Source organism: Leuresthes tenuis, unplaced genomic scaffold, assembly GCF_036924035.1.
Source record: "Leuresthes tenuis unplaced genomic scaffold, fLeuTen1.0.hap1 SCAF_15, whole genome shotgun sequence".
NCBI lineage: Eukaryota > Metazoa > Chordata > Actinopteri > Atheriniformes > Atherinopsidae > Leuresthes > Leuresthes tenuis.
Window position 1 is genome coordinate 11,999,029 of NW_027325369.1, and position 24,889 is coordinate 12,023,917.

General features: G+C 43.5%; 2 protein-coding genes and 1 long non-coding RNA gene across 3 annotated transcripts; all 3 read left to right on the forward strand.

Annotated features, from left to right (window-relative positions):
- Positions 1–10,923: 10,923 nt before the first annotated feature.
- On the forward strand, positions 10,924–13,358 carry LOC140270881 (uncharacterized). Its single transcript, XR_011907730.1, has 3 exons — positions 10,924–11,098; positions 12,680–12,718; positions 12,917–13,358. It is a non-coding gene; the product is annotated as an uncharacterized lncRNA (long non-coding RNA).
- A 590-nt stretch (positions 13,359–13,948) lies between these two features.
- LOC140270612 (uncharacterized) lies at positions 13,949–15,358 on the forward strand. The gene is made up of 4 exons (XM_072365810.1): positions 13,949–14,535; positions 14,630–14,723; positions 14,840–14,907; positions 15,024–15,358. Exons 1-4 carry the CDS (start codon positions 14,320–14,322, stop codon positions 15,258–15,260), a joined length of 615 nt encoding a protein of 204 aa, XP_072221911.1. The 5' UTR covers positions 13,949–14,319; the 3' UTR covers positions 15,261–15,358.
- LOC140270611 (uncharacterized) lies at positions 15,291–24,276 on the forward strand. The gene is made up of 8 exons (XM_072365809.1): positions 15,291–15,623; positions 15,775–15,837; positions 15,942–16,004; positions 16,235–16,303; positions 16,637–16,786; positions 16,893–16,964; positions 17,088–17,159; positions 17,327–24,276. The coding sequence occupies exons 1-8, from the start codon at positions 15,387–15,389 to the stop codon at positions 24,149–24,151; spliced, it is 7,551 nt and encodes a 2,516-aa protein (XP_072221910.1). The 5' UTR covers positions 15,291–15,386; the 3' UTR covers positions 24,152–24,276.
- Positions 24,277–24,889: the final 613 nt, after the last annotated feature.

A 24,889-nucleotide genomic window follows, 5' to 3' on the forward strand; every position in this document is an offset into this window, starting at 1 on the left:
CTCTGTCTCTCTCTGGCTCCTGTGTGGTTAACCTCACTCATGCTGTATAAAGCAGGCAGGTTTCACCAGAACAAGCCAAAATCTCATTTTTCAGACTGGATTTGAAATATCTGGCAACTAGTAGGTCTCAGCTCTCATCTGTGTGTGTGTGTGGACGGGCAGAAGACGGGCAGCAGCTGGGCACCCATCAAAATTTCTTCAGAAATTTTCTAGTTATGGGTGCCCCATGCCATAGGCAGGGCACACATATTACTATTGCTCATACTTATTATTATTATTATTCTTCCGTTTCCGCCCGTTTTTCGGCGCGCTACTCGTCCCACAGCGAAGGTCCGACTCAAATAAAAAATACATGGCTGCGTGCGCGCCGATCGGGAGAGGTGTGCTTGTATTTTTCTCTCTCATTACTCGACCGGAATAGCGGATAAATGGGAAAAAGCGGGCAAATTGTCAATGGGAAAATGAATGGAGAAGGCCTTAACGAGGCAGTTTTGGGCTCGAAGAGCCCAAAACTGCCTCCCCTTGGAGGCCTCTGAACTCAGCCATACAAGGTCATACACACATCATTCAAAGTTTGTGTGTGACAGGAAAGACTCAGCTTTAACTGGTGTAAAGGGCTTGTTAATAGCTTATACGGCTTTGACACAACGGCAGTTTACGTTTTAGGTGTCCAGAGGAGCTCATTTTGTGCCTCTGCACTCTACCTCTCACTCTAAAAATCTTTAAAAAATTATTTTTCAAACAAATGCCTCTCACGTCCAAAATATCTGCCTGATGTGAATAAATTATACATCAAAACGTAGGTATTTTAGTTGTCTTTCACCCAATGTGACTGTCATTGAGCTGGGCCTCACAGATTTCTCACAAATCCCCTCTGAGCGCAGAGAGGGAACATTAAATCCCATTATAAAACGGGCGAGGCCTGAAATCAGTCGGAAAAATCATTTTAAAACTGCCATAATAAAGGAGCCACGGGGGTTAGAAGAATAAAAATGACACCGCTGGCTTCCCCCGGGCCTTCTGGCGCTCACGGTGAAAGAATTATTCGGATACGACTTCTACTTTTCGAACAGCGAGCGTTTGTTCCAGATTTCCTGCTCAAAATGAAAACCCCATGATTTTAAGGGGACAAAGTGAGGTGCAGAATGGCAGTTGGCAGGCACAGCTGTTGCCCATAGCAACTAATTGGGAGCTCACTCAAGATGTCTGCCCTGTTCTATCACAGCTGATGAAGCCAGAGCCAAGCAGGCTGGCCTGCTGTAACAGCATTATGCCAGCCTGTTTTATCTGTGCTCCTAATACAATATAACATGACAGCCTCTGTCTGTCAGCAGGCAGCCAAAACTGTGAAAACAGCTTCATGCCAGCTGCTCACGAGACAAATGCGCGCGACAGCGCGCACTGACCCAACAGCGTCATGCTAGCCGCTCACGAGACAAATGCGCGCGACAGCGCGCACTGACCCAACAGTGTCATGCTAGCGCTCACGAAACAAATGCGCGCGATAGCGCGCACTGACTCATATGTTTTCCACTATGATCAACACATCAGCTATCATAACAGCGAGACAAATGCGCGCGACAGCGCGCACTGACTCATATCTTTTCCATTATGATCAACACATCAGCTGTGATAACAGGTTCGTGCCACTCACGAGACAAATGCGCGCGACAGCGCGCACGGACTCATATGTTTTCCATTATGATCAACACATCAGCTATCAACAGCGTCATGCTAGCCCTCACGAGACAAATGCGCGCGATAGCGCGCACGGACTCATATGTTTTTCCATTATGATCAACACATCAGCTGTGATAACAGGTTCGTGCCACTCACGAGACAAATGCGCGCGACAGCGCGCACGGACTCATATGTTTTCCATTATGATGAACACATCAGCTGTGATAACAGGTTCGTGCCACTCACGAGACAAATGCGCGCGACAGCGCGCACGGACTCATATGTTTTCCATTATGATCAACACATCAGCTGTTTTAACAGCTTCATACCAGACGCTGACGACATACGTCAGCAATTCCACTGTTTTCATTGGTTGTTGGATCGTCACTTCGCCCCTGGTTCTTCGAATATTCTTGAGTAGTCTTTCTGTCTGGCGAGCTTTGTTCAGGTAAGATCTATTTTTTGCTTGGTTTGGTTATATTGAACATTATCTGTCGTTGATCGTGGCGGAAATATGACCGTCTTCCAGTTAAATAAAGACGAGGTATTTGCTAATTTTCCTTCCGCCGATGTTTCGGTGTGACTGCCTTGTTTAGCATGCTACACTATTAGCCCGCTGTCTGGCGTGGAATGCTGTGAAAGCTATGAATTTACGTTGTGGTTATATTGAACATTATCTGCCGTTGATCGTGGCGGAAATACGACCGTCTTCGAGTTAAATAAAGACGAGCTATTTGCTAATTTTCCTTCCGCCGATGTTTCGGTGTGACTGCCTTGTGTAGCATGCTACACTATAAACCCGCTGTCTGGCGTGGAATGCTATGAAGGCTATGAATTTACGTTGAGTGGTTATATTGAACATTATCTGTCGTTGATCGTGGCGGAAATATGATCGTCTTCCAGTTAAATAAAGACGAGGTATTTGCTACTTTTCCTTCCGCCGATGTTTCTGTGTGACTGCCTTGTTTAGCATGCTACATTGTTAGCCCGCAGCCTGAACTTGAACGCTCTCGACGGCAAAAGCTATGTGCTGGTGTCGAATGAGTCAGAATGTGAATGCATTGTGATTTGAACAGAATATGGCTTGTTTTGACTGCTCATTTTGCTATGTGCTGGTGTTGAATGAGTCAGAATGTGAATGCATTGTGATTTGAACAGAATATAGCTTGTGTTCAGTGCTCATTTAGCTTATTTATCCATTTTTATGTCTATTTATTCATCTATTTATTCGTCTATGTATTCTCAAGTCATGAGCACTTTTGAATTATAATCATGGTATTTTATTTGACAGTTGGCAATTATGTTAATTATTGTACATATCTTCCAATCAGTGAAATATGAACTTTGAGGATCATGGCTTAACTAGTAGAGTGTGATTCCTCCTGATTGCTGTACCGTGCTGGCACGGTGATGCTTTGACAATTAGTTTATCATCCTTGACCATGTTTTTGTGAGAAGAGTATCATGAGTTTGTTCAGTCGGAGAGCTACACCACCAGTGATGAGAAGCTCAGAGAAGGCAGACAGGACAGAGACGGAGCAGCTTCAGTCAGACAGAGAAAAAGATGAAACTGAGGTAAATGTTGGAGTCAAAGGTTCAGAGTTACACCTCACACTTCACTCTGTTTAACGTGAATCCTTAACTCATAACATCACCAGATTGTTCCATTTATTCATTAGAAGTTATCATGCTTTTGTTTTTCTTCTGTCAAATAGCCAAACACCCCCCCCCACCAGAAAACACTGATGCAGCATCTTCGGTTGGAGAAGCAGGACCTCATTAGCTGTAACGCTGCACTTACAGGTGAGACTTCTACATGTATGAAGACAGTTTCAGTGCTTTTCATCATGTGTGCTTGGTGCTAATTTCATGATTGTTGTCTTCAGCTTTTAAAACATGAGCAACCAGATGGAAACCAGCATGAATCCAGACTACAGTCATCATGCAGATGCTGCAGAGACAGACAAAAAGGTCTAAAGTAAGTACTGACACTTCCCCTCACAGCTCACATACAGTAAGGATGTCTGTTTATGATTAATGCTGTTAATGATTGTGTGTCCAGCTTTCCATCTGAGGTCCTGCTGAACCGAACACCTGCCCTTCCACAGGAGGATTCAAAGCAGAATGAAGCAGAGAAAGACTCCCATCAGCTGCAGCGACCCAAACAACCTTCAGCAAACACAGATATCACCGAGGACTCCCATGAAGACTGGAGTTTCTATCACCATAGGACAGAGGTAAGATTTGAATGTTGTTGGGTTTAATGTCCTCATGTCTTCCTCTTACTGTGGTGGTGAATGCTTACAGATATTTCTCTACACAGGGACCCCTATTATAGACTGTGACATGTTAAAGTTTATCAAAACTGACTGAATTATAATGAGCTGTTGTTGCTAAATAAACACATTTAAACTGTCAGTATGTCTGAACATTACTTTCTGTCCTCCTCCTCTGGGATCTCTGCTTCAACCCCCCCAAAAGGGGACTCGGTTGGCTAAAAGACCATTAACTGAGCAGGTGATTGGCTGTTTAAACTCTCCTCCTTAATCAGGTAAACATAATGGCTGCCACCATTTAAAGTGTAAAGTGGTTCATTGTGTGATTAAGACATTAAAAACCTTGTTTAAGCCATCTATTAAGCCAGCCGTCTCTCCCTCATGCTGCCCAAAGCAGGCAGGTTTCACCACAGCAGGCCAGGATCTCAAATGTTAAACTATGTTTCAGCTTATCTCTGTACTTTAATTTAATACTGAAATACCTAATGCTTGACTGGCAACTAGCAGGTCTCTCAGCACAGCACAGCTCTCATCTGTGTGTGTGTGTGGACGGGCAGAAGACGGGCAGCAGCTGGGCACCCATCAAAATTTCTTCAGAAATTTTCTAGTATTACCATTACAACTGAAAGTTCCATCACGTGTCACCACGGTCGACGCGCTTCTCCTCCCACAGTTTTCGCCAAACCCATACACATCATACATCAAAACGTGCGTCTGGGTCTGCAGAGGTGTGCTTGTATCTTTCTCTCTCATTACTAAAATGGTTTTTGAGAAAATGACCTTAGAATCAGCACTGTCCCTCTCCATTAGAAATACAGGGAAATCCACAGAAACCACACTAATCACAGCCTAAAACCTCCTTAACATCCACAATTTCTGTTAAAACTGGAAAAATTCTTGCTTAACATGAAGCTATTTATGTCTTCTTTCCATATTTGTGCTATAAATTATGCTTTTTCTTTCAAATCACCTCAGATTCAGAGCAAAGTCACACATTTTCATTAAAAACAGGCCCTCTCCATTAGAAATCCACAGAAACCACACTAATCACAGCCTAAAACCTCCTTAACATCCACAATTTCTCTTAAAACTGGATAAATTCTAGCTTAACATGAAGCTATTTATGTCTTCTTTCCATATTTGTGCTTTAACTTATGCTTTTTCTCTCAAATCACCTCAGATTCAGAGCAAAATCACACATTTCCATGTGAAACAGGCCCTCCTTCACTCATTTAAAGTGACAGTGAGGGCTGCATTCAAACTGCTATAAAACCTATATTTTACACAGGACCTTGATATAAATCACATCAGTGTCTTCAGCAGACCTTTCTCTTACTGAAAAGTCAATTTTATTTTAATTTTGACTTTTAAATCCATTGAAACAGCTGTTTGTTGTCAGGGGACACAGCCTGTCCTCCTCTGTCTCTCTCTGGCTTCTGTGTGGTTAAACTCACTCATGCTGTATAAAGCAGGCAGGTTTCACCAGAACAAGCCAAAATCTCATTTTTCAGACTGGATTTGAAATATCTGGCAACTCGTAGCTCTCAGCTCTCATCTGTGTGTGTGTGTGGACGGGCAGAAGACGGGCAGCAGCTGGGCACCCATCAAAATTTCTTCAGAAATTTTCTAGTATTACCATTACAACTGAAAGTTCCATCACGTGTCACCACGGTCGACGCGCTTCTCCTCCCACAGTTTTCGCCAAACCCATACACATCATACATCAAAACGTGCGTCTGGGTCTGCAGAAGTGTGCTTGTATCTTTCTCTCTCATTACTAAAATGGTTTTTGAGAAAATGACCTTAGAATCAGCACTGTCCCTCTCCATTAGAAATACAGGGAAATCCACAGAAACCACACTAATCACAGCCTAAAACCTCCTTAAGATCCACAATTTCTGTTAAAACTGGAAAAATTCTTGCTTAAGATGAAGCTATTTATGTCTTCTTTCCATATTTGTGCTATAAATTATGGTTTCTCTTTCAAATCACCTCAGATTCAGAGCAAAGTCACACATTTTCATTAAAAACAGGCCCTCTCCATTAGAAATCCACAGAAACCACACTAATCACAGCCTAAAACCTCCTTAACATCCACAATTTCTCTTAAAACTGGATAAATTCTAGCTTAACATGAAGCTATTTATGTCTTCTTTCCATATTTGTGCTTTAACTTATGCTTTTTCTCTCAAATCACCTCAGATTCAGAGCAAAATCACACATTTCCATGATAAACAGGCCCTCCTTCACTCATTTAAAGTGACAGTGAGGGCTGCATTCAAACTGCTATAAAACCTTTATTTTACACAGGACCTTGATATAAATCACATCAGTGTCTTCAGCAGAGCTTTCTCTTACTGAAAAGTTCAATTTTTTTTTTAATTTTGACTTTTAAATCCATTGAAACAGCTGTTTGTTGTCAGGGGACACAGCCTGTCCTCCTCTGTCTCTCTCTGGCTTCTGTGTGGTTAACCTCACTCATGCTGTATAAAGCAGGCAGATTTCACCAGAACAAACCTGAATCTCATATTTAAGACTGGATTATGATCATATAATGCTTGACTGGCAACTAGCAGCTCTCAGCTCTCATCTGTGTGTGTGTGTGGACGGGCAGAAGACGGGCAGCAGCTGGGCACCCATCAAAATTTCTTCAGAAATTTTCTAGTATTACCATTACAACTGAAAGTTCCATCACGTGTCACCACGGTCGACGCGCTTCTCCTCCCACAGTTTTCGCCAAACCCATACACATCATACATCAAAACGTGCGTCTGGGTCTGCAGAGGTGTGCTTGTATCTTTCTCTCTCATTACTAAAATGGTTTTTGAGAAATTGACCTTAGAATCAGCACTGTCCCTCTCCATTAGAAATACAGGGAAATCCACAGAAACCACACTAATCACAGGCCCAAACCTCCCTAACATCCACTATTTTTGTTAAAACTGGATAAATTCTTGCTCAAAATGAAGCTATTTATGTCTTCTTTCCATATTTGTGCTATAAATTATGCTTTTTCTTTCAAATCACCTCAGATTCAGAGCAAAGTCACACATTTTCATTAAAAACAGGCCCTCTCCATTAGAAATCCACAGAAACCACACTAATCACAGCCTAAAACCTCCTTAACATCCACAATTTCTCTTAAAACTGGATAAATTCTAGCTTAACATGAAGCTATTTATGTCTTCTTTCCATATTTGTGCTTTAACTTATGCTTTTTCTCTCAAATCACCTCAGATTCAGAGCAAAATCACACATTTCCATGTGAAACAGGCCCTCCTTCACTCATTTAAAGTGACAGTGAGGGCTGCATTCAAACTGCTATAAAACCTATATTTTACACAGGACCTTGATATAAATCACATCAGTGTCTCCAGCAGACCTTTCTCTTATTGAAAAGTTCAGTTTTGTTTTCATTTTGACTTATAAATCCATTGAAACAGCTGTTTGTTGTCAGGGGACACAGCCTGTCCTCCTCTGTCTCTCTCTGGCTTCTGTGTGGTTAACCTCACTCATGCTGTATAAAGCAGGCAGGTTTCACCAGAACAAGCCAAAATCTCATTTTTCAGACTGGATTTGAAGTATGTAATGCTTAACCTTCACCATAGCCTCTCTGTGTGTGTGTGTGGACGGGCAGAAGACGGGCAGCAGCTGGGCACCCATCAAAATTTCTTCAGAAATTTTCTAGTATTACCATTACAACTGAAAGTTCCATCAGGTGTCACCACGGTCGACGCGCTTCTCCTCCCACAGTTTTCGCCAAACCCATACACATCATACATCAAAACGTGCGTCTGGGTCTGCAGAGGTGTGCTTGTATCTTTCTCTCTCATTACTAAAATGGTTTTTGAGAAATTGACCTTAGAATCAGCACTGTCCCTCTCCATTAGAAATACAGGGAAATCCACAGAAACCACACTAATCACAGGCCCAAACCTCCCTAACATCCACTATTTTTGTTAAAACTGGATAAATTCTTGCTCAAAATGAAGCTATTTATGTCTTCTTTCCATATTTGTGCTATAAATTATGCTTTTTCTTTCAAATCACCTCAGATTCAGAGCAAAGTCACACATTTTCATTAAAAACAGGCCCTCTCCATTAGAAATCCACAGAAACCACACTAATCACAGCCTAAAACCTCCTTAACATCCACAATTTCTCTTAAAACTGGATCAATTCTAGCTTAACATGAAGCTATTTATGTCTTCTTTCCATATTTGTGCTTTAACTTATGCTTTTTCTCTCAAATCACCTCAGATTCAGAGCAAAATCACACATTTCCATTATAAACAGGCCCTCCTTCACTCATTTAAAGTGACAGTGAGGGCTGCATTCAAACTGCTATAAAACCTATATTTTACACAGGACCTTGATATAAATCACATCAGTGTCTTCAGCAGACCTTTCTCTTATTGAAAAGTTAAATTTTTTTTCAATGGGACTTATTGAAACAGCTGTTTGTTCTCAGGGGACACAGCCTGTCCTCCTCTGTCTGTCTCTGGCTTCTGTGTGCTTAACCTCACTCATGCTGTATAAAGCAGGCAGGTTTCACCAGAACAATCCAAAATCTCATTTTTCAGACTGGATTTGAAATATCTGGCAACTAGCAGCTCCCAGCTCTCATCTGTGTGTGTGTGTGGACGGGCAGAAGACGGGCAGCAGCTGGGCACCCATCAAAATTTCTTCAGAAATTTTCTAGTTATGGGTGCCCCATGCCAAAGGCAGGGCACACATATTACTATTGCTCATACTTATTATGGGTGCCCCATGCCAAAGGCAGGGCACACATATTACTATTGCTCATACTTATTATGGGTGCCCCATGCCATAGGCAGGGCACACATATTACTATTGCTCATACTTATTATTATTCTCCCGCTTCCGTCACGTTTTTCGGCGCGCTACTCGTCCCACAGCGAAGGTCCGACTAAAATAAAAAATACATGGCTGCGTGCGCGCCGATGGGGAGAGGTGTGCTTGTATTTTTCTCTCTCATTACTCGACCGGAATAGCGGATAAATGGGAAAAAGCGGGCAAATTGTCAATGGGAAAATGAATGGAGAAGGCCAAAAAGAGGCAGTTTGGGGCTCGAAGAGCCCCAAACTGCCTCACACGGGAGGCCTCTGAACTCAGCCATACAGCGTCACACACACATCATTCAAAGTTTGTGTGTGACAGGAAAGACTCGGCTTTAACTGTGGTAAAGGGCTTGTTAATAGCTTATACGGCTTTGACACAACGGCAGTTTACGTTTTAGGTGTCCAGAGGAGGTCGTCTGATGTCAGTTACACTCTAACTGTCACTCTAAAAATCTTTAAAAAACAATTTCTCGAACAAATGCCTCTCACGTCCAAAATATCTGCCTGATCTAGATAAATTATACATCAAAACGTAGGTATTTTAGTTGTCTTTCACCCAATGCGACTGTCATTGAGCTGGGCCTCACAGATTTCTCACAAATCCCCTCTGAGCGCAGAGAGGGAACATTCCATCCCATTATAAAACGGCCGAGCCCTGAAATCAGTGTGAAAAATCATTTTAAAACTGCCATAATAAAGGAGCCACGGGGGTTAGAAGAATAAAAATGACACCGCTGGCTTCCCCCGTCCCTTCTGGCGCTCACGGTGAAAGAATTATTCGGATACGACTTCTACTTTTCGAACAGCGAGCGTTTGTATCCAGATTTCTGCCTCAATATGAAAACCCCATGATTTTAAGGGGACAAAGTGAGGTGCAGAATTTTCAGTTGGCAGTTGGCAGGCACAGCTGTTGCCCATAGCAACTAATGCTGACCACACCCAAGAAGGCTGCCCTGTTCTATCACAGCTGATGAGGGCAGAGCCAAGATGGCTGATGAGGGCAGAGCCAAGATGGCGGATGAGGGCAGAGCCAAGATGGCTGATGAGGTCAGAGTAAGCAGGGCAGGAGCAGGGCAGCAGCAGTGCAGGAGCAGGGCAGCAGCAGGGCAGCCAACATGGTTAAACAGATTCATGCCAGCCGCTCGTGAGACAAGTGCGTGCGATAGCACGCATTAACTCGTAAGTTTCCATTATTCAGAACAGATTAACAGGTTCATGCCAGCCCCTGATGAGACAAATGCGTGCGATAGCACGCACTAACTCATAAATTTCCATTATTCAGAACAGATTAACAGGTTCATGCCAGCTGCTGAGGAGACAAATGCGTGCGATAGCACGCACTAACTCATAAATTTCCATTATTCAGAACAGATTAACAGGTTCATGCCAGCTGCTGAGGAGACAAATGCGTGCGATAGCACGCACTAACTCATAAATTTCCATTAGTCAGAACAGATTAACAGGTTCATGCCAGCTGCTGAGGAGACAAATGCGTGCGATAGCACGCACTAACTCATGTTTTTCATTAATCTGAACAGATTAATAGGTTCATGCCAGCCCCTGATGAGACAAATGCGTGCGATAGCACGCACTAACTCATAAATTTCCATTATTCAGAACAGATTAACAGGTTCATGCCAGCTGCTGAGGAGACAAATGCGTGCGATAGCACGCACTAACTCATAAATTTCCATTATTCAGAACAGATTAACAGGTTCATGCCAGCTGCTGAGGAGACAAATGCGTGCGATAGCACGCACTAACTCATAAATTTTCATTAATCTGAACAGATTAATAGGTTCATGCCAGCCCCTGATGAGACAAATGCGTGCGATAGCACGCACTAACTCATGTTTTTCATTAATCTGAACAGATTAATAGGTTCATGCCAGCCCCTGATGAGACAAATGCGTGCGATAGCACGCACTAACTCATGTTTTTCATTAATCTGAACAGATTAATAGGTTCATGCCAGCCCCTGATGAGACAAATGCGTGCGATAGCACGCACTAACTCATAAATTTCCATTATTCAGAACAGATTAACAGGTTCATGCCAGCCCCTGATGAGACAAATCCCACCTTCTGTGTGATAACAGGATCATGGCAACTGCTGACGACACATATGCCCGCGAAAGGAAAATTGCACGTCAGCAGTACATATTCAACCTTTATTGGACGTCAGCAATTCCACTGTTTTCATTGGTTGTTGGGTCGTCACTTCGCCCCTCGTTCTTCGAATATTCTCGAATATTCTTTCTGTCTGGCGAGCTTTGTTCAGGTAAGACCTATTTTTTGCTTCTTCCTTTACAGAATGCTAATCAATGGTGTTGATTGGTCATATTCAATATTATGTTGTTGCTTGTTGGAAATATGGATGTAGGCATGTTTAACGGAGAATAGGTTTTGTATTTTTCTCTATTCTGATGTTTCTGTGTGCCTGCCTTAGCTTAGCATGCTACATTGTTAGCCCGCAGCCTGAACTTGAACGCGCTCGACGGCAAAAGCTTGTTCAAATTGAACTTGTTGGAATATGAATTTAATGAGTTTTTTTCAGTATAACGCTTGTGTTGACTAGTTATATTGAACATTATCTGTCGTTGATCGTGGCGGAAATATGACGTCTTCGAGTTAAATATAGAATAAGGTATTTGCTAATTTTCCTTCCGCCGATGTTTCTGTGTGCCTGCCTTAGCTTAGCATGCTACATTGTTAGCCCGCAGCCTGAACTTGAACGCGCTCGACGGCAAAAGCTTGTTCAAATTGAACTTGTTGGAATATGAATTTAATGAGTTTATTTCAGTATAAGGCTTGTGTTGACTAGTTATATTGAACATTATCTGTCGTTGATCGTGGCGGAAATATGACGTCTTCGAGTTAAATATAGAATAAGGTATTTGCTAATTTTCCTTCCGCCGATGTTTCTGTGTGCCTGCCTTAGCTTAGCATGCTACATTGTTAGCCCGCAGCCTGAACTTGAACGCGCTCGACGGCAAAAGCTTGTTCAAATTGAACTTGTTGGAATATGAATTTAATGAGTTTATTTCAGTATAAGGCTTGTGTTGACTAGTTATATTGAACATTATCTGTCGTTGATCGTGGCGGAAATATGACGTCTTCGAGTTAAATATAGAATAAGGTATTTGCTAATTTTCCTTCCGCCGATGTTTCTGTGTGCCTGCCTTAGCTTAGCATGCTACGGCAAAAGCTATGTGCTGGTGTTGAATGATTCAGAATGTGAATTTTTGCTATGTGCTGGTGTTGAATGATTCAGAATGTGAATGAATTGTGATTTTAAGAGAATATGGCTTGCGTTCAGTGCTCATTGTGCTATGTGCTGATACTGTATTTTGCTCTGTCGTGTTCAGTGCTAAATAACAATGTTGAATTTGTCAGAATTTGACTTTTACAAATATATGGCTTGTGTTTTGGACGAAATGCTGTAAACCAATGCTGCTTTAGCTTAGTAAGCTATACTGCGAGCTTTCAGAGACAAACATCAGATGTTCTCAACTGCTGACGGGCTGGTTGAGGTGGAATCAAAGCTTTGCTAATTTACTTTAGTTTTCCCTGATTAATCTAATTTAAATTAAGTAAGTTCTATTTTGAAATGAGCTTGCAGATTTTAAGAAAGCCATTTAAAGTGGCCTAATGATGATGTTATGTTATATCTGATTAATTAGAAAATGAACTGGCTTTAGCTCTAAAGCTACTTGAAAAAACATATTATATTAGTCTCTTCCTGTGTGGTGAACAGTTCAGGTTTTACTTTCCTCACTGACCTGTATAACTTATATCTTCACATGTTCTTCACTCCATGTTCCTTTTGCTGATGAATATTTTTTTTCTTTTCTTTTGACAGACTGCTTTCAGTGTTGTGACTGAGCTTGTCAGATACCCTGTAAGTTGGCAACTATTGGTGAATTTTGTGTTTTCCTGTTTACAGGAATCTTTTTAGTTTACTGACAAAAGTGTATAAATTCTAAGCTTTATGGATTATTACAATTTGAACACTGACATATTCACTTTATTCAAGTTTTAAGGACAGACAACTATAGTTTGTGTTATTAATCAGATTCTTTTCTTCTCTTTTTTTCAGCTCCTAAACCCTTGGATTGTGAATTCCTCTGTGGAAAGCTTTCCCACCTAGACACCGACTTACAAACCTACCAGCATACTCACCTTCATTACAACCTATCTACATACCTACATCTCTATACCCATACATATCTACCCACAGGACACAAGCACACACACACACACACACATACACACACGCACACTATTAGAGAGAACACTCTCAGAACATTCACCTTTTACAACCTTCATTTGTTTAACAGTACTTCAGTACATCCTAAATTTCCATTACGTTTTGAACACAACATATATTGAGCTTTGGCATTCTTTATAGATTGTTGTTGTTGTTGGATTGTTGTGCTCTTGCCTCCTCTCGTCTTTCTTTTTTTCCTTCTATTTTTCTCTGCAGGATGCCGAGGAAGGGAAGGAAAGCCCAGGCCGCCAAGGACCGCTGGAGGAAGCTCGACGTGTCGGAGGTATATTTTTCTCAAATTAATTTATATGAATGTATTACACTTGATGAAAAATAAATCACTTTCTGTTTGTGCTTGTCAGTCATCATGTTTGTAAAAACTCCAGAGACTTAAGGATTATCAATAATTATTCTGTAAATTGCCCTCAAATTTTAGGTTAAATATGCAATTCCACTTAGATTTAAAACAATATTTTTAATCGCAGACCTTACAGTGTACTGTAGAACCAACAGCTTTGCTTTGCACACATTTAACGTGCACTGCTTTAATTTCTTATCAGTGTTGGAATGTAATTTTTACTGTTTCATTTCTCAATCTGTGCTGGAAAATTAAAGTTATTCTTTGACCTTCAGGGCAGAGCGGTGCCAGGGACCGAGCTGGTTGGCCATCAGCAGCCCTCTGGGGCTAGCGCACGTATGTAATCTGTGTTTTTATTTCCACGTTCAGGTTCATCCATGTTGTATAGCTGAAGTAAATAGTTCCTTTCACTCCGTGTTACCCACTTTATTGACATTCAATTAATTCTTTTATCAGTAAAGGTTGTTGTTTGTTGTGTTTTTCTCTTCATGGCAGATGGGACGGGGTGGCGTCACAAGGTGCGCAGGTGGCCGACCAGTCCTTTCAGCGGGAAGAGCCACAAGCTGGTCATCCCTGCCCAGCATCCCGATAAGAAGGTATTTATACATTTCTAAAGAACACATTCAATATGAGTGCTTCTGATTGGTTACTATCATTCCAGGTGACCTCTCTATAAGTATATACTGCCTCCCACTGACTGATGCCTTGGAAAGGCTCCTGCTTCTTCCGCCCTGTGTCCCTGATCAGGATGAAGCGGGTATGAACAGTTAATTATTGAATGTTCTTTTTCTAACGTAAATCTTTTCTCTTGTCCCAGTTTGTTCTTCTTGTAGGAGATTCTCATCTGCGATCCGTCGCAGATGGAATCGTCACCATGCCGGAGGGGCGCTTCTCCTTTGGCGTGATGTCCACCCCGGGGGCGTGTGCCAACCAGCTCAGGAAAGAGGTACTGTCCTGTGCTCTTCCTCAGGTTCCTGACGCGGTGTGTGTCCTGGCTCCCAGCAACGACCTGACGGCCAGCAGGACTGTGGAGGAGGCGGGCGCAGCTTTTGGCCGTTACCTGGCCACCGTCTGCACCCGCTGGCCTAAGGTAAGCTCTTCAGGTTTACTTTGACATGAAGCCATTGAGGTTCTCCGTTTACATCCTGCCATCATTCCTAATGGCCCGTCATTGTTTTTTAAAGGTGTTCGTTGCGGACTTCGTCCCGCGGCTGACGGTGGATGAGGGATACCAGAAACTCATTCGCCAGGAGTTTCACCGTGTGGCGGCCAGTTACGGTACGTTTTCATAAAATCAATGCATGTTCAGATGGATTTAGGAGGAGTTCTGCTTCATTAAAATATGAAATAATTCTACATGTTTATTGAGACATGTTTTCTCTGTTTGCCTTTAGGCCTTAAATACTGCCACATGGCGGATGAGTTCCCTCTCAACCGTTTGGAGCTGTGGGCCTACGATGGTGTAAGTTTTTAGAAAATTATAAAAACTAATAAAGACTAACATTTAACAGCTAAATGTGGGACGTTTACAACCCTTTTTAATCTCCTTTTTCTGTCCTGTTCTCCTTGTTTCTGCAGGTCCACCTCAGTGACGACGCAGGGATGCCCATCCTTGTGCAGTTGCTGTGGCGGGCTACCTACGAGGCTCTGGAACCGCCAGCAGTGAAGCCCCTCGTGCTTCACAGGGTCTCCCCACCATCTCCCAGGATGCGTCCTCGCATCGTGGTGAGAGGTGAGGTGCCTGCCCCACGTCCACCTCCTTCGGAGTGGACGGTTGTGGGATCAGGTGCTAAGGTGAGAACTTGGACATTGTAGTCATGATTTTAATGTTTTTATGTTAGATAAATGATGCTCTAATCATTCATCTTTTTTAATGTGGCGTCATTTCAGTGGAACCATTCGGGGGGAAGCTGAGTTGTCTCTGCTTCACCCGACAGGAGGATGGTTCTGCATCATCTTAGTGATATTTTCTTTTATCACTTTAATCATGTGACTGCATCTGATGTTTATCTAACCTCATCTCTGTTTTCCTCCTTCCAGGTGGATGCCAGTTCTGTGGTCTCAGGGGGGGAGTCCTTCTTTCCCCTGAATCCTCAGAAGTTCTCCGCTGAGATCCTGGAAGCCATGGAGCAGCTGGTTCCATCAGCCCTTGGTGCGGGTGTTCCTGCAGGCAAATGGGTACATAGCTGCCTCCTTGTACATAATGGCTGATGTAATGTTGTGAAATTGGGTTCCCTCTTTAATCCTCAGATTAATGACAAAGTGAGACATCTTCATTAAGAGCCTGTTTCCCTGATGTTTGATCATGTCGTACATTTGCTCTCATTAGGCAGCGCCTGTGGAACATCGGAGGAGGCCTGCTGTCTTGAAGCGGAGGCGAGCCCAGCCACAGGTTTGTAATGTCTTTGATCCCTTTGTGGTGCAGTTTGGTCAGATGAGTAACTGTCAACCTCACATGGTTTCACTTTCATTCACGGCTTTGTTCTTGGTTTTCAGGTGTCACCGACACCTACTGTTCCTGTGCCTGCTGGTGTGGAGGAAGGTGTGCGGGTGGAGAAGGTTGGTGCCGTCTGTGTTCAGAACATCCACTGAATTTTCTGTTTTCTTTTGTTTTGGGAAAGTGCTGATGACTGATGCTGCAGAGCAGACTACACCTTCAACACTACACTGTAGAAGATGTTGACAGACCTCGGTTTCCTGAAGGAGTTCAGTTTGCTCTGCGCCTTCTTGCAGGCGGTCTCAGTGTTGCATGTGCTGCATCTTTACTAACTTATGTCATGTGTTGGCAGAGAGCTGAACGTCGCGCCAGACTGTTCAGGGGACGCCAGACCAGACCCACCGTCTCTTCAGCTGATGAGGTAAACTTTATTCCACCACTGGGTAAACGCAGGATATTTAAAGCACAAACATGTTAATGGTGACATGTTGCTGATATCACTACGTTATCACGAGTGTTGTGAGTTCTGTTTGGAATATCCAGGTGTTCATTTATAACCGAACATTGTGTCAGAATCCCTCCTCCCCCTGAAAAGGTATTTTCTTTGTACACACCAGCATTAAGCTGAGTCAGCACAGAAGGCTTCAGTTTCTGAACCCTTTTTTTTTTTCTCTCACTGTTTATTTAACTGAAATGTGAATCTTCACGTGTAGTAATTGTTTCCTGTGTTATCTAACATCTGTTTTTCAACCAGATGGTTCCCTTGGTGGCAGCAGCTCCTCCCTCGGCGGCGGCGGCTCCTCCTACTCCAGCGGCGGTGGTTCCTCCCTCGGCGGCAGCAGCTCCCCCAGCAGGACCAGTGATGGAGGAAGCACCCTCTTGCTCCCATGTTGCTGCAGAACAGGTGTGTTTTTTTATTTTTTTTTTTCAATCTTTCTTCTGTTTGCATTCTTGTCAGAAATTACACGATGACTTTTATTTCACTGTGGGATCATGTGAATTTTCTTCAGGCGTCTCCACCTCCGAGACACTTCTGGGCAGACCATGAAGGCTCCACCCCCGTCCATTCTCCAGCTCAGAAGGTATTTCTTTCAATAATGCAGACATCTGACATTTGTTGATGTTCTGGAGCTAAAGCTCTTCTACGCAGCTGGTGGGGGGTTGTTTTATAGTCACTGTAATGATTAGTGTATCCATTCTTGCAGATTCCCAGACTTCTGACACCTCAACAGCCAAACTTCTGGATGATGAGCACTTCCCCTCCTTCACCCGATGAGGTACACACACATTCTTTCTACTGTTCTTGGTGACTCAAATCAGTGTATTTAAACCGTGTCAAACCCAGATTGTAGCTCTGAGTTCGTGTTGATCATTTTCATGACAGGACTTCTGTGTTACATCTCTTCACTTTGTGTCGTACTGACTCTTAATTATGTCTCATCAGATGGCGAGCACTCCTTCACCATCTAGCTGCTTCCCACTAATGGATGAAGTTCCTGGCCACACTTCTCGGAGGATTTGGACTGTGAGAGCAACTCATTCCCAGGGTGATATGAGGTATGAAAGGTTTTCTAAAAATCATCAGTGCACATGTAATGCACTCACATTCCTGGCCTATCATGGTGAGGGAATGCACTTTAGTACGGCCAACTTAGATAAAGTCTTAGAAGAGGGGGATTCGCTGTATATTTGGACAAAAATGAAGCTTCTGCACGAAGGTAGGTTTGTAAATGACAACTTCACAATCGAGGAAACTCCAAACAAAATTCAAACGGACAGCTACATCTACAACGTGCACAAGTCAGACATAAAATATGGATTTCTGACGGATGAAGAAGACAGCCCTGAAAGACGGAAATGGTGGCTGCCCCTTGCCACACGCCTGGAGTGTCTGTCTGAAGACGTCAGTCACGCTTTGCTCGTGGTCTCTCCCGAGTGCTTTGCTGTGTTCCGTGACAGCACAGGCAGATACGGATTCTTTGATTCTCACTCGAGAAGTGCTTCAGGTTTGCCTCTCCCAGGTGGAACTGCGATCATGCTGACTTTCAGTCACCTGAGTGACCTGGTCGGCCACCTGCACGAGCTGTTCGGAGATCGTGGAGGTAAAACCAGCTACGAGTTTGTGCCAGTTTCTTTTGAGGCACTCAATGCTTCCAGTGGACATCCCACAGCTGCACAGGAGAGTGCTGAATCAACCCCCGCAGCACATACAGAGACTGTCGAAGACCCAATGCCAGAGACCAGCTCTGGTGAAAATATGGAATTCAACGTTGGAGACCGTGTACCGACTGCAGAGCCAACAGGTGACGTCTACAAGTTAAATAAACAACGGCGTCGCAAAGCAATTCGGAAAGTAGGTACATGCCAAACCCAGAAGCGAAAAACCTCTGTCTTAAAACGCAAGATGAGAAGCCAGCGTGACAGACAACGTTATGCCAGCCGTTCAGAGGTAAGGACCAAAAAATTGCAGGCGATGAGATTGAGATATGGTAAGGATACTCGATATCATAAGCAACGCCTGTCATTGTCCAAAAGCAGTTATCAACGGCTCCATGAAAAAATTAAAGCACACAAAGTCATGACATACCATACGGATGCTCATGTTAAAAACAAGAAGAGGTACTACATTGTTAGAAGATACAACACGGATCCAACATTTAAGAGCAGGCAGAGAAGGTACGTAGTCCATAACTATCACACAGATCCTGGTTTTCAGAGCAGGCAGAAAAGGTACATGGTGCAGCGGTACAACACGAATCCTTCTTTCAGGCGGCATCACATTCAGCGCTGTACACAGCAAAAGAGAGACAGACTGGCTGCAAATCCTTCTCTTCGCATACTTCACAAGTTGCAGTGTGCCTTGAGAATAAGAAGGAAATACAGATACGTCCGTAGATCCTGCCAGCAAACTGTGCGGCCTGAAATTCCACCTGTGGTCAGTGATGTAATGCAAGCTGCCATTTCTGCATTCAGGGAACAAATTCAGGAAGGACCAACTCTGATCTGCACAGTGTGCCACAGAACCCTTTTTCCTAATCAAGTAAAGAAATGCAACAGATCAAATTATGTGATTAATGCCCACATAGTTGCTGCTTGCTTGACAGGAACATATGTGCACGCATGCAACACTGAATGCTCAGCTCCTTGTACCGTTCCACCAGAGAGGATGCAGGAGTGGATTTGCCACAGCTGTGACGGTCATTTGAAAAGGGGGAAAATGTCTTCCATTGCTGTGGCAAATAATTTGCAACTCGCACCCATCCCACCAGAGCTGAGTCAATTAAATGTATTAGAAAGACAATTAATTGCCAAAATATTGCCATTTGCAAAAATTGTAGCATTGCCAAAGGGACGGCAGAGAGCGGTACATGGAGCTGTGGTTTGTGTGCCATCAGAGGTGGAATTAACCGTAAACTGTCTCCCAAGATCCAGACACGAAGCCCAGCTGTTACAAGTAAAGCTAAAAAGACACATCAGATACAAGGGGTATCAACATTTTTATACTGTTAACATGAAGAATGTGTTAGCTGGGCTATTAAAACTTAAAGAGATACATTCAGAGTACAAAGATGTGTCAATTGATGAGGATGCTACTTTTGAAAGTGTCATGGATGATCAGTCCAGCGAGACAGTTCCTGAACACCCAGATGCAGAATTGGAGAATGCAGCATCCATCATGCTAAATGACCAGATGGAGCCACAAGAACCATCTGCAGGTGGAAGTGATGAACAGCCACAACCCACAGAGGCAGAAAAGGATGATTTACGTCCTGGTTTGGCCCTGGACTCTTGCATGCAGCCCTCTGACATAGCACAAGACATTTTGTCCTATGGTCAAGGCATATTCAGCATCGCACCGGCCCAAGGCAACAAACCTGTTGGCTTCTTTTCAACTCCCAAACTAGAAGCCAAAGCCTTCCCCGTCCAATTTCCTACTGGGAGGAACACCATATGTGAGGCCAGAAGAGTTAAAGTGTCCCCCAGTATGTATTTTAATGTAAGGCTCTTCTCTGCAGACACTCGCTTTGCAGTTGACCAGAGTTATTTATTCTTTGCACAATTTGCCACAGAGACACACATAGCCACAAACAGCATGTCCATCCAAATGAGGAAAAGTAAACCCATTACGAGAGATGGACGCGTCGTCTCAAGCAGGATGCTTCAGGACAAAGACGAAGTGGAAAAGCTCATTAGCGACAGAGACGCAACTCGCTTCATGAGACCACTGAGAGGGACCCCGGCTTACTGGGAGAAAGCACTTAAAGATCTCCATGCCATGGTCAGACAGTTGGGTAAACCAACTTTCTTTCTCACATTTTCAGCTGCTGAAATGAGATGGCCTGAGGTTATTGAGGCCATAAAAGCTCAACAAGGAGAACAGGTGGACTTTTCACAGCTGGACTGGAATGAAAAATGTGAGATCCTCAGAAGCAATCCTGTCACAGTCATGAGACTGTTTGAGAAGAGAGTCGACGCTTTGATGGCTCATTTGATTCTGTCTCCAGCTCAACCAATTGGCGAGGTTGAGGATTATTTTTATAGGGTAGAGTTTCAGGCCAGAGGAAGTCCTCACATCCACATGTTAGCGTGGATCAAAGATGCCCCCAAATTTGGAGAAAACCTGGAGGATCACGTGTATAAATTTATCGACCGCTACATCACGTGCCGGATGCCTGACCCAGACACTGACCCTGAGCTGCATAAGATTGTGTCTGAGGTCCAAGTCCACAGCAGGAACCACTCCAAATCATGCAAGAGAGGCAACGTAATCTGCAGATTTGGGTTCCCAAAATTACCTGTGGACCACACAATGATCACCTTTCCCAACCTCGGGGAACTGGAGGAGATGCTGGGTGATGGGGAGCCCAGCACAAGTGGGGAAAAGACAAAAGGGAAGAAATCAAAAAAAGATTATGGAAAGCAACAGAGGGAGGCCAAAGAAAAATTGAAGCCAGTGAGGGATTTGTTGTGTGACCCAACGGTCACATTTAACAATTTAGCAGAGCTGCTACTAAGATGCAAGATGACCTATGAAGAATATTTAGATAATGTCTTCAATTTGACCAACGGCCACGTGATTCTGCTGAAGCGCCATCCGAAGGAATGTTGGGTCAACGCCTACAACTCGGATCTTCTCAGAGCCTGGAATGCGAACATGGACATCCAATTTGTTATCGACGACTACAGTTGTTTGGCCTACATGATGTCCTATGTGTCAAAGCCAGAACATGAGATGACCGAGTTCCTCGATGGTGTCATTCGTGAAGTTAAAAAAACGAATGTTAACGAAAAAGACGAGATGAAGCAGATCATGCAGGCGTACGTCAAACACAGAGAGGTCAGTGCTCAGGAGTCTGTAGCACGAACATGCAGCCTGCCCCTCAAAAAGTGCTCCCGTAGTGTCTTGTTCATCCAGACGGATGATCAAGGTGTGAAAATGAGTCTCCCCATGAGCAGGTTAAAGGAAATGGCAGAAGATAGTGAAGAAGTCTGGATGTCTGGACTCCCTGAGAAGTACACCTCCAGACCCCAAACACGTGAGTTTGAAGGCATGTGTTTGGCTGAATTTGTGTCAGAGTACAGGGTGCTTTATGGTCTGGAAACTCAGGGTAAAAATGCCATTCCTCTGATGAACGATAAAGGGTTCATTCAGAAAAGAACTATTGGAAAACCTGCTGTGATTAGGTACACTCGATTTTCTGAGAAGAAACAGGCAGAGAAGTTTTATGGGCGACTTCTCAAACTTTATTTTCCACACAGGTCAAGCAATGACCTGAAAAATGAGGACCATCCCACGTACGAGAGTTTCTATAATAATGAAACTAAAGGGGAAATCGCAGTTAAGAAATGGACAGATTTTAACAAAATGCGATATGAAGGACGTGGGAAGGAATTTGACAGGGCCATGGAAAGGCTTAAGGAGCAAGGTCCTCTTCAAAATGCCTGGAATTCTTTTGCACCAGAAGTCGAGGTCGATCGGTTGGAGTGTGTTGCCGAGAGAGAGCCGGTGAATGACGAGAATCAGAGAGAAGTCGTTCCCGACTATCAAGTGGAGGGCGGTGCAACCATTCCAGCCATCGAGGTACCGAGACTAAGCCCAGATTTAGTTATAAAGTTGTACAGAAGCCTCAATGAGATGCAGGCATCTGTGTTTTACACTGTTCGGGACTGGTGCTTCAGACTTGTCTGGGGGCACAGTCCTGAACAGTTCTTTTATTTTGTTTCTGGAGGAGCTGGATGTGGAAAATCTCATGTCATCAAATGCATACATGAGGAGGCCACAAAGATCCTGCGCCAGCTCCCCAGATTCAGGGACCAGGCAGACATGTCCCAACCCGCGGTACTCCTGACAGCTTTTACTGGAACGGCAGCTTTTAACATCTCTGGTAAGACACTGCACTCAGTTCTGAAACTGCCAAGATCCCTGAAACCTCCATACCAGGGTCTTGGAAACTCGCTGGACGAAATGAGAGCAGTGCTGTCAAACGTTGAGATTTTAATTATTGACGAAATCTCCATGGTGTCCAAAGAACTCTTTGCGTACGTCCATTGGAGATTTCAGCAGATCAGAGGAAACAAGAAACCATTTGGTGGGATTTCGGTACTCGCAGTGGGAGACTTTTACCAGCTACCCCCTCTTGGTAGAGCCAAACCACTGTGCGTGTATGAGGAGGAAGTGCTTGATCTTTGGAAGGAGAACTTTCAAATGGTTAACCTGACAGAGATCATGCGTCAGAAAGATGATCGGACTTTTGCTGAGCTCCTGAACAGGATCAGAGTAAAGCAGAAGACCGATTCTCTCAGCGAACAGGACAAAGCCTTGCTCGCACAGACAGTCCACGACAACCAAGACTGTCCACCTGACGTCCTCCACATATTCGCAACCAACAAAGAGGTCGATAAGCACAATTCTGAAACGGTTGTTGCTCTCTGCTCTGATATCATCAGTATCAAAGCAGAGGATTACAAAAAAAACCCTCAGACAGGCCAAATGATTACATTGGGAACATTAAAAGGGAAAAAAAGAGATTTACCCGACAAAATTGAAGCGGCGATAGGAGTGCGCGTCATGATAATTCGGAACCTGGATGTCGAGGATGGGCTTGTGAACGGCACATTTGGAACCATTGCACACATGGTCACAAACACACAACAGGGACCAACCACGGTCAGGCTTATTGGACTCAAGCTTGACAATCCGACAGCGGGTCAGAGGTTTCGCCAAAAAATTCAGGGACCGTCGGACGACTTAGTTTACATTGACAAATCGGAGGAGAACCTCAGCTTAAAGGGTGTTATGAGGCGGCAGTTTCCAATGAAGTTAGCCTTTGCCTGTACAGCCCACAAAGTACAAGGCATGACCATGCAGTCAGCTGTGGTTTGTTTGAAACGCGTTTTTGAGTCCGGAATGGCGTACGTTGCCCTTAGCAGGACAACGTCACTTCAGGGACTTTATATTACTGAATTTAATGAGGAGAAAATTTATGCTAATCCACAAATCACAGCTGCACTGCAGGAGATGACACGCACCTCATTTAGCAACACGAGGCCATTATTGCAATTGGGACAAACAATCGATCAAACACATCAATCATTGACCATCATCCACCACAACACACAGGGACTGCCGTCTCACATGGAGGACTTAAAATGCCACCATGAATTGAAATTGGCTCATGTATTATGCCTAACAGAAACGCATCTGTCTGGCTCACACATTTCCCCACATTTTCAATTGGAAGGATACACCATGTTGACCCGCAACAGACACGTCTCGTACGCAACCCATCCTGACATGGCCAAAAAAGATGGCGGCGGCGTTGCAGTTTACTTTAGGACCAACATTACAGCGGAACCACGGCGGTACATCCAAAATGTGACAGATCTGGAATTCATCGTCGTCAAAGTACAGCACCCGGTAAAAGCGCTGATCGCGACAATTTACAGGCCTCCAAATTACAGATTGGACAAATTTTTACCCCAAATGAACCATTTATTGGATTCTTTGGACATGATGACCATCCAACCCGTCATCATCTGTGGAGACTTTAATGAGGACCTTATCTCCACAGGTAAAAAAGCCATTCACGAATTGTTACAAATTAGAGGGTACACACAAATTATCACCGCAGCAACAACCGAACAGAACACCTTAATCGACCACATTTACGTTTCCCAGCCAAATTGCTGCCTCCAGTCAGGAGTACTGCACACGTACTACAGCTATCACAGTCCAGTTTATTGTGTACTGAACAATACTGGCTGCTGATTGGCTATTTATTTATCCATTTTTATGTCTATTTATTCGTCTATATATTTGTCTATTTATTCGTCTATTTATTCTCAAATCATGAGCACTTTTGAATTATAATCATGGTATTTTATTTGACAGTTGGCAATTATGTTAATTATTGTACATATCTTCCAATCAGTGAAATATGAACTTTGAGGATCATGGCTTAACTAGTAGAGTGTGATTCTTCCTGATTGCTGTACCGTGCTGGCACGGTGATGCTTTGACAATTAGTTTATCATCCTTGACCATGTTTTTGTGAGAAGAGTATCATGAGTTTGTTCAGTCGGAGAGCTACACCACCAGTGATGAGAAGCTCAGAGAAGGCAGACAGGACAGAGACGGAGCAGCTTCAGTCAGACAGAGAAAAAGATGAAACTGAGGTAAATGTTGGAGTCAAAGGTTCAGAGTTACACCTCACACTTCACTCTGTTTAACGTGAATCCTTAACTCATAACATCACCAGATTGTTCCATTTATTCATTAGAAGTTATCATGCTTTTGTTTTTCTTCTCTCAGAGAAACCAACACAACCCCCCCCCAGAAAACACTCATGCAGCATCTTCGGTTGGAGAAGCAGGACCTCATTAGATGTAACGCTGCACTTACAGGTGAGACTTCTACATGTATGAAGACAGTTTCAGTGCTTTTCATCATGTGTGCTTGGTGCTAATTTCATGATTGTTGTCTTCAGCTTTTAAAACATGAGCAACC

Bases quoted from the DNA above. Each gene is read 5' to 3' on its own strand.
- LOC140270612 (XM_072365810.1), top strand. From the start codon at position 14,320: ATGCCGGAGGGGCGCTTCTCCTTTGGCGTGATGTCCACCCCGGGGGCG. The intron at 14,536-14,629 runs GTAAGCTCTTCA...TGTTTTTTAAAG, and splicing joins TCTGCACCCGCTGGCCTAAG to GTGTTCGTTGCGGACTTCGT. The intron at 14,724-14,839 runs GTACGTTTTCAT...GTTTGCCTTTAG, and splicing joins CCGTGTGGCGGCCAGTTACG to GCCTTAAATACTGCCACATG.
- LOC140270611 (XM_072365809.1), top strand. From the start codon at position 15,387: ATGGTTCTGCATCATCTTAGTGATATTTTCTTTTATCACTTTAATCAT. The intron at 15,624-15,774 runs GTACATAGCTGC...TGCTCTCATTAG, and splicing joins GTGTTCCTGCAGGCAAATGG to GCAGCGCCTGTGGAACATCG. The intron at 16,787-16,892 runs GTGTGTTTTTTT...AATTTTCTTCAG, and splicing joins CCCATGTTGCTGCAGAACAG to GCGTCTCCACCTCCGAGACA.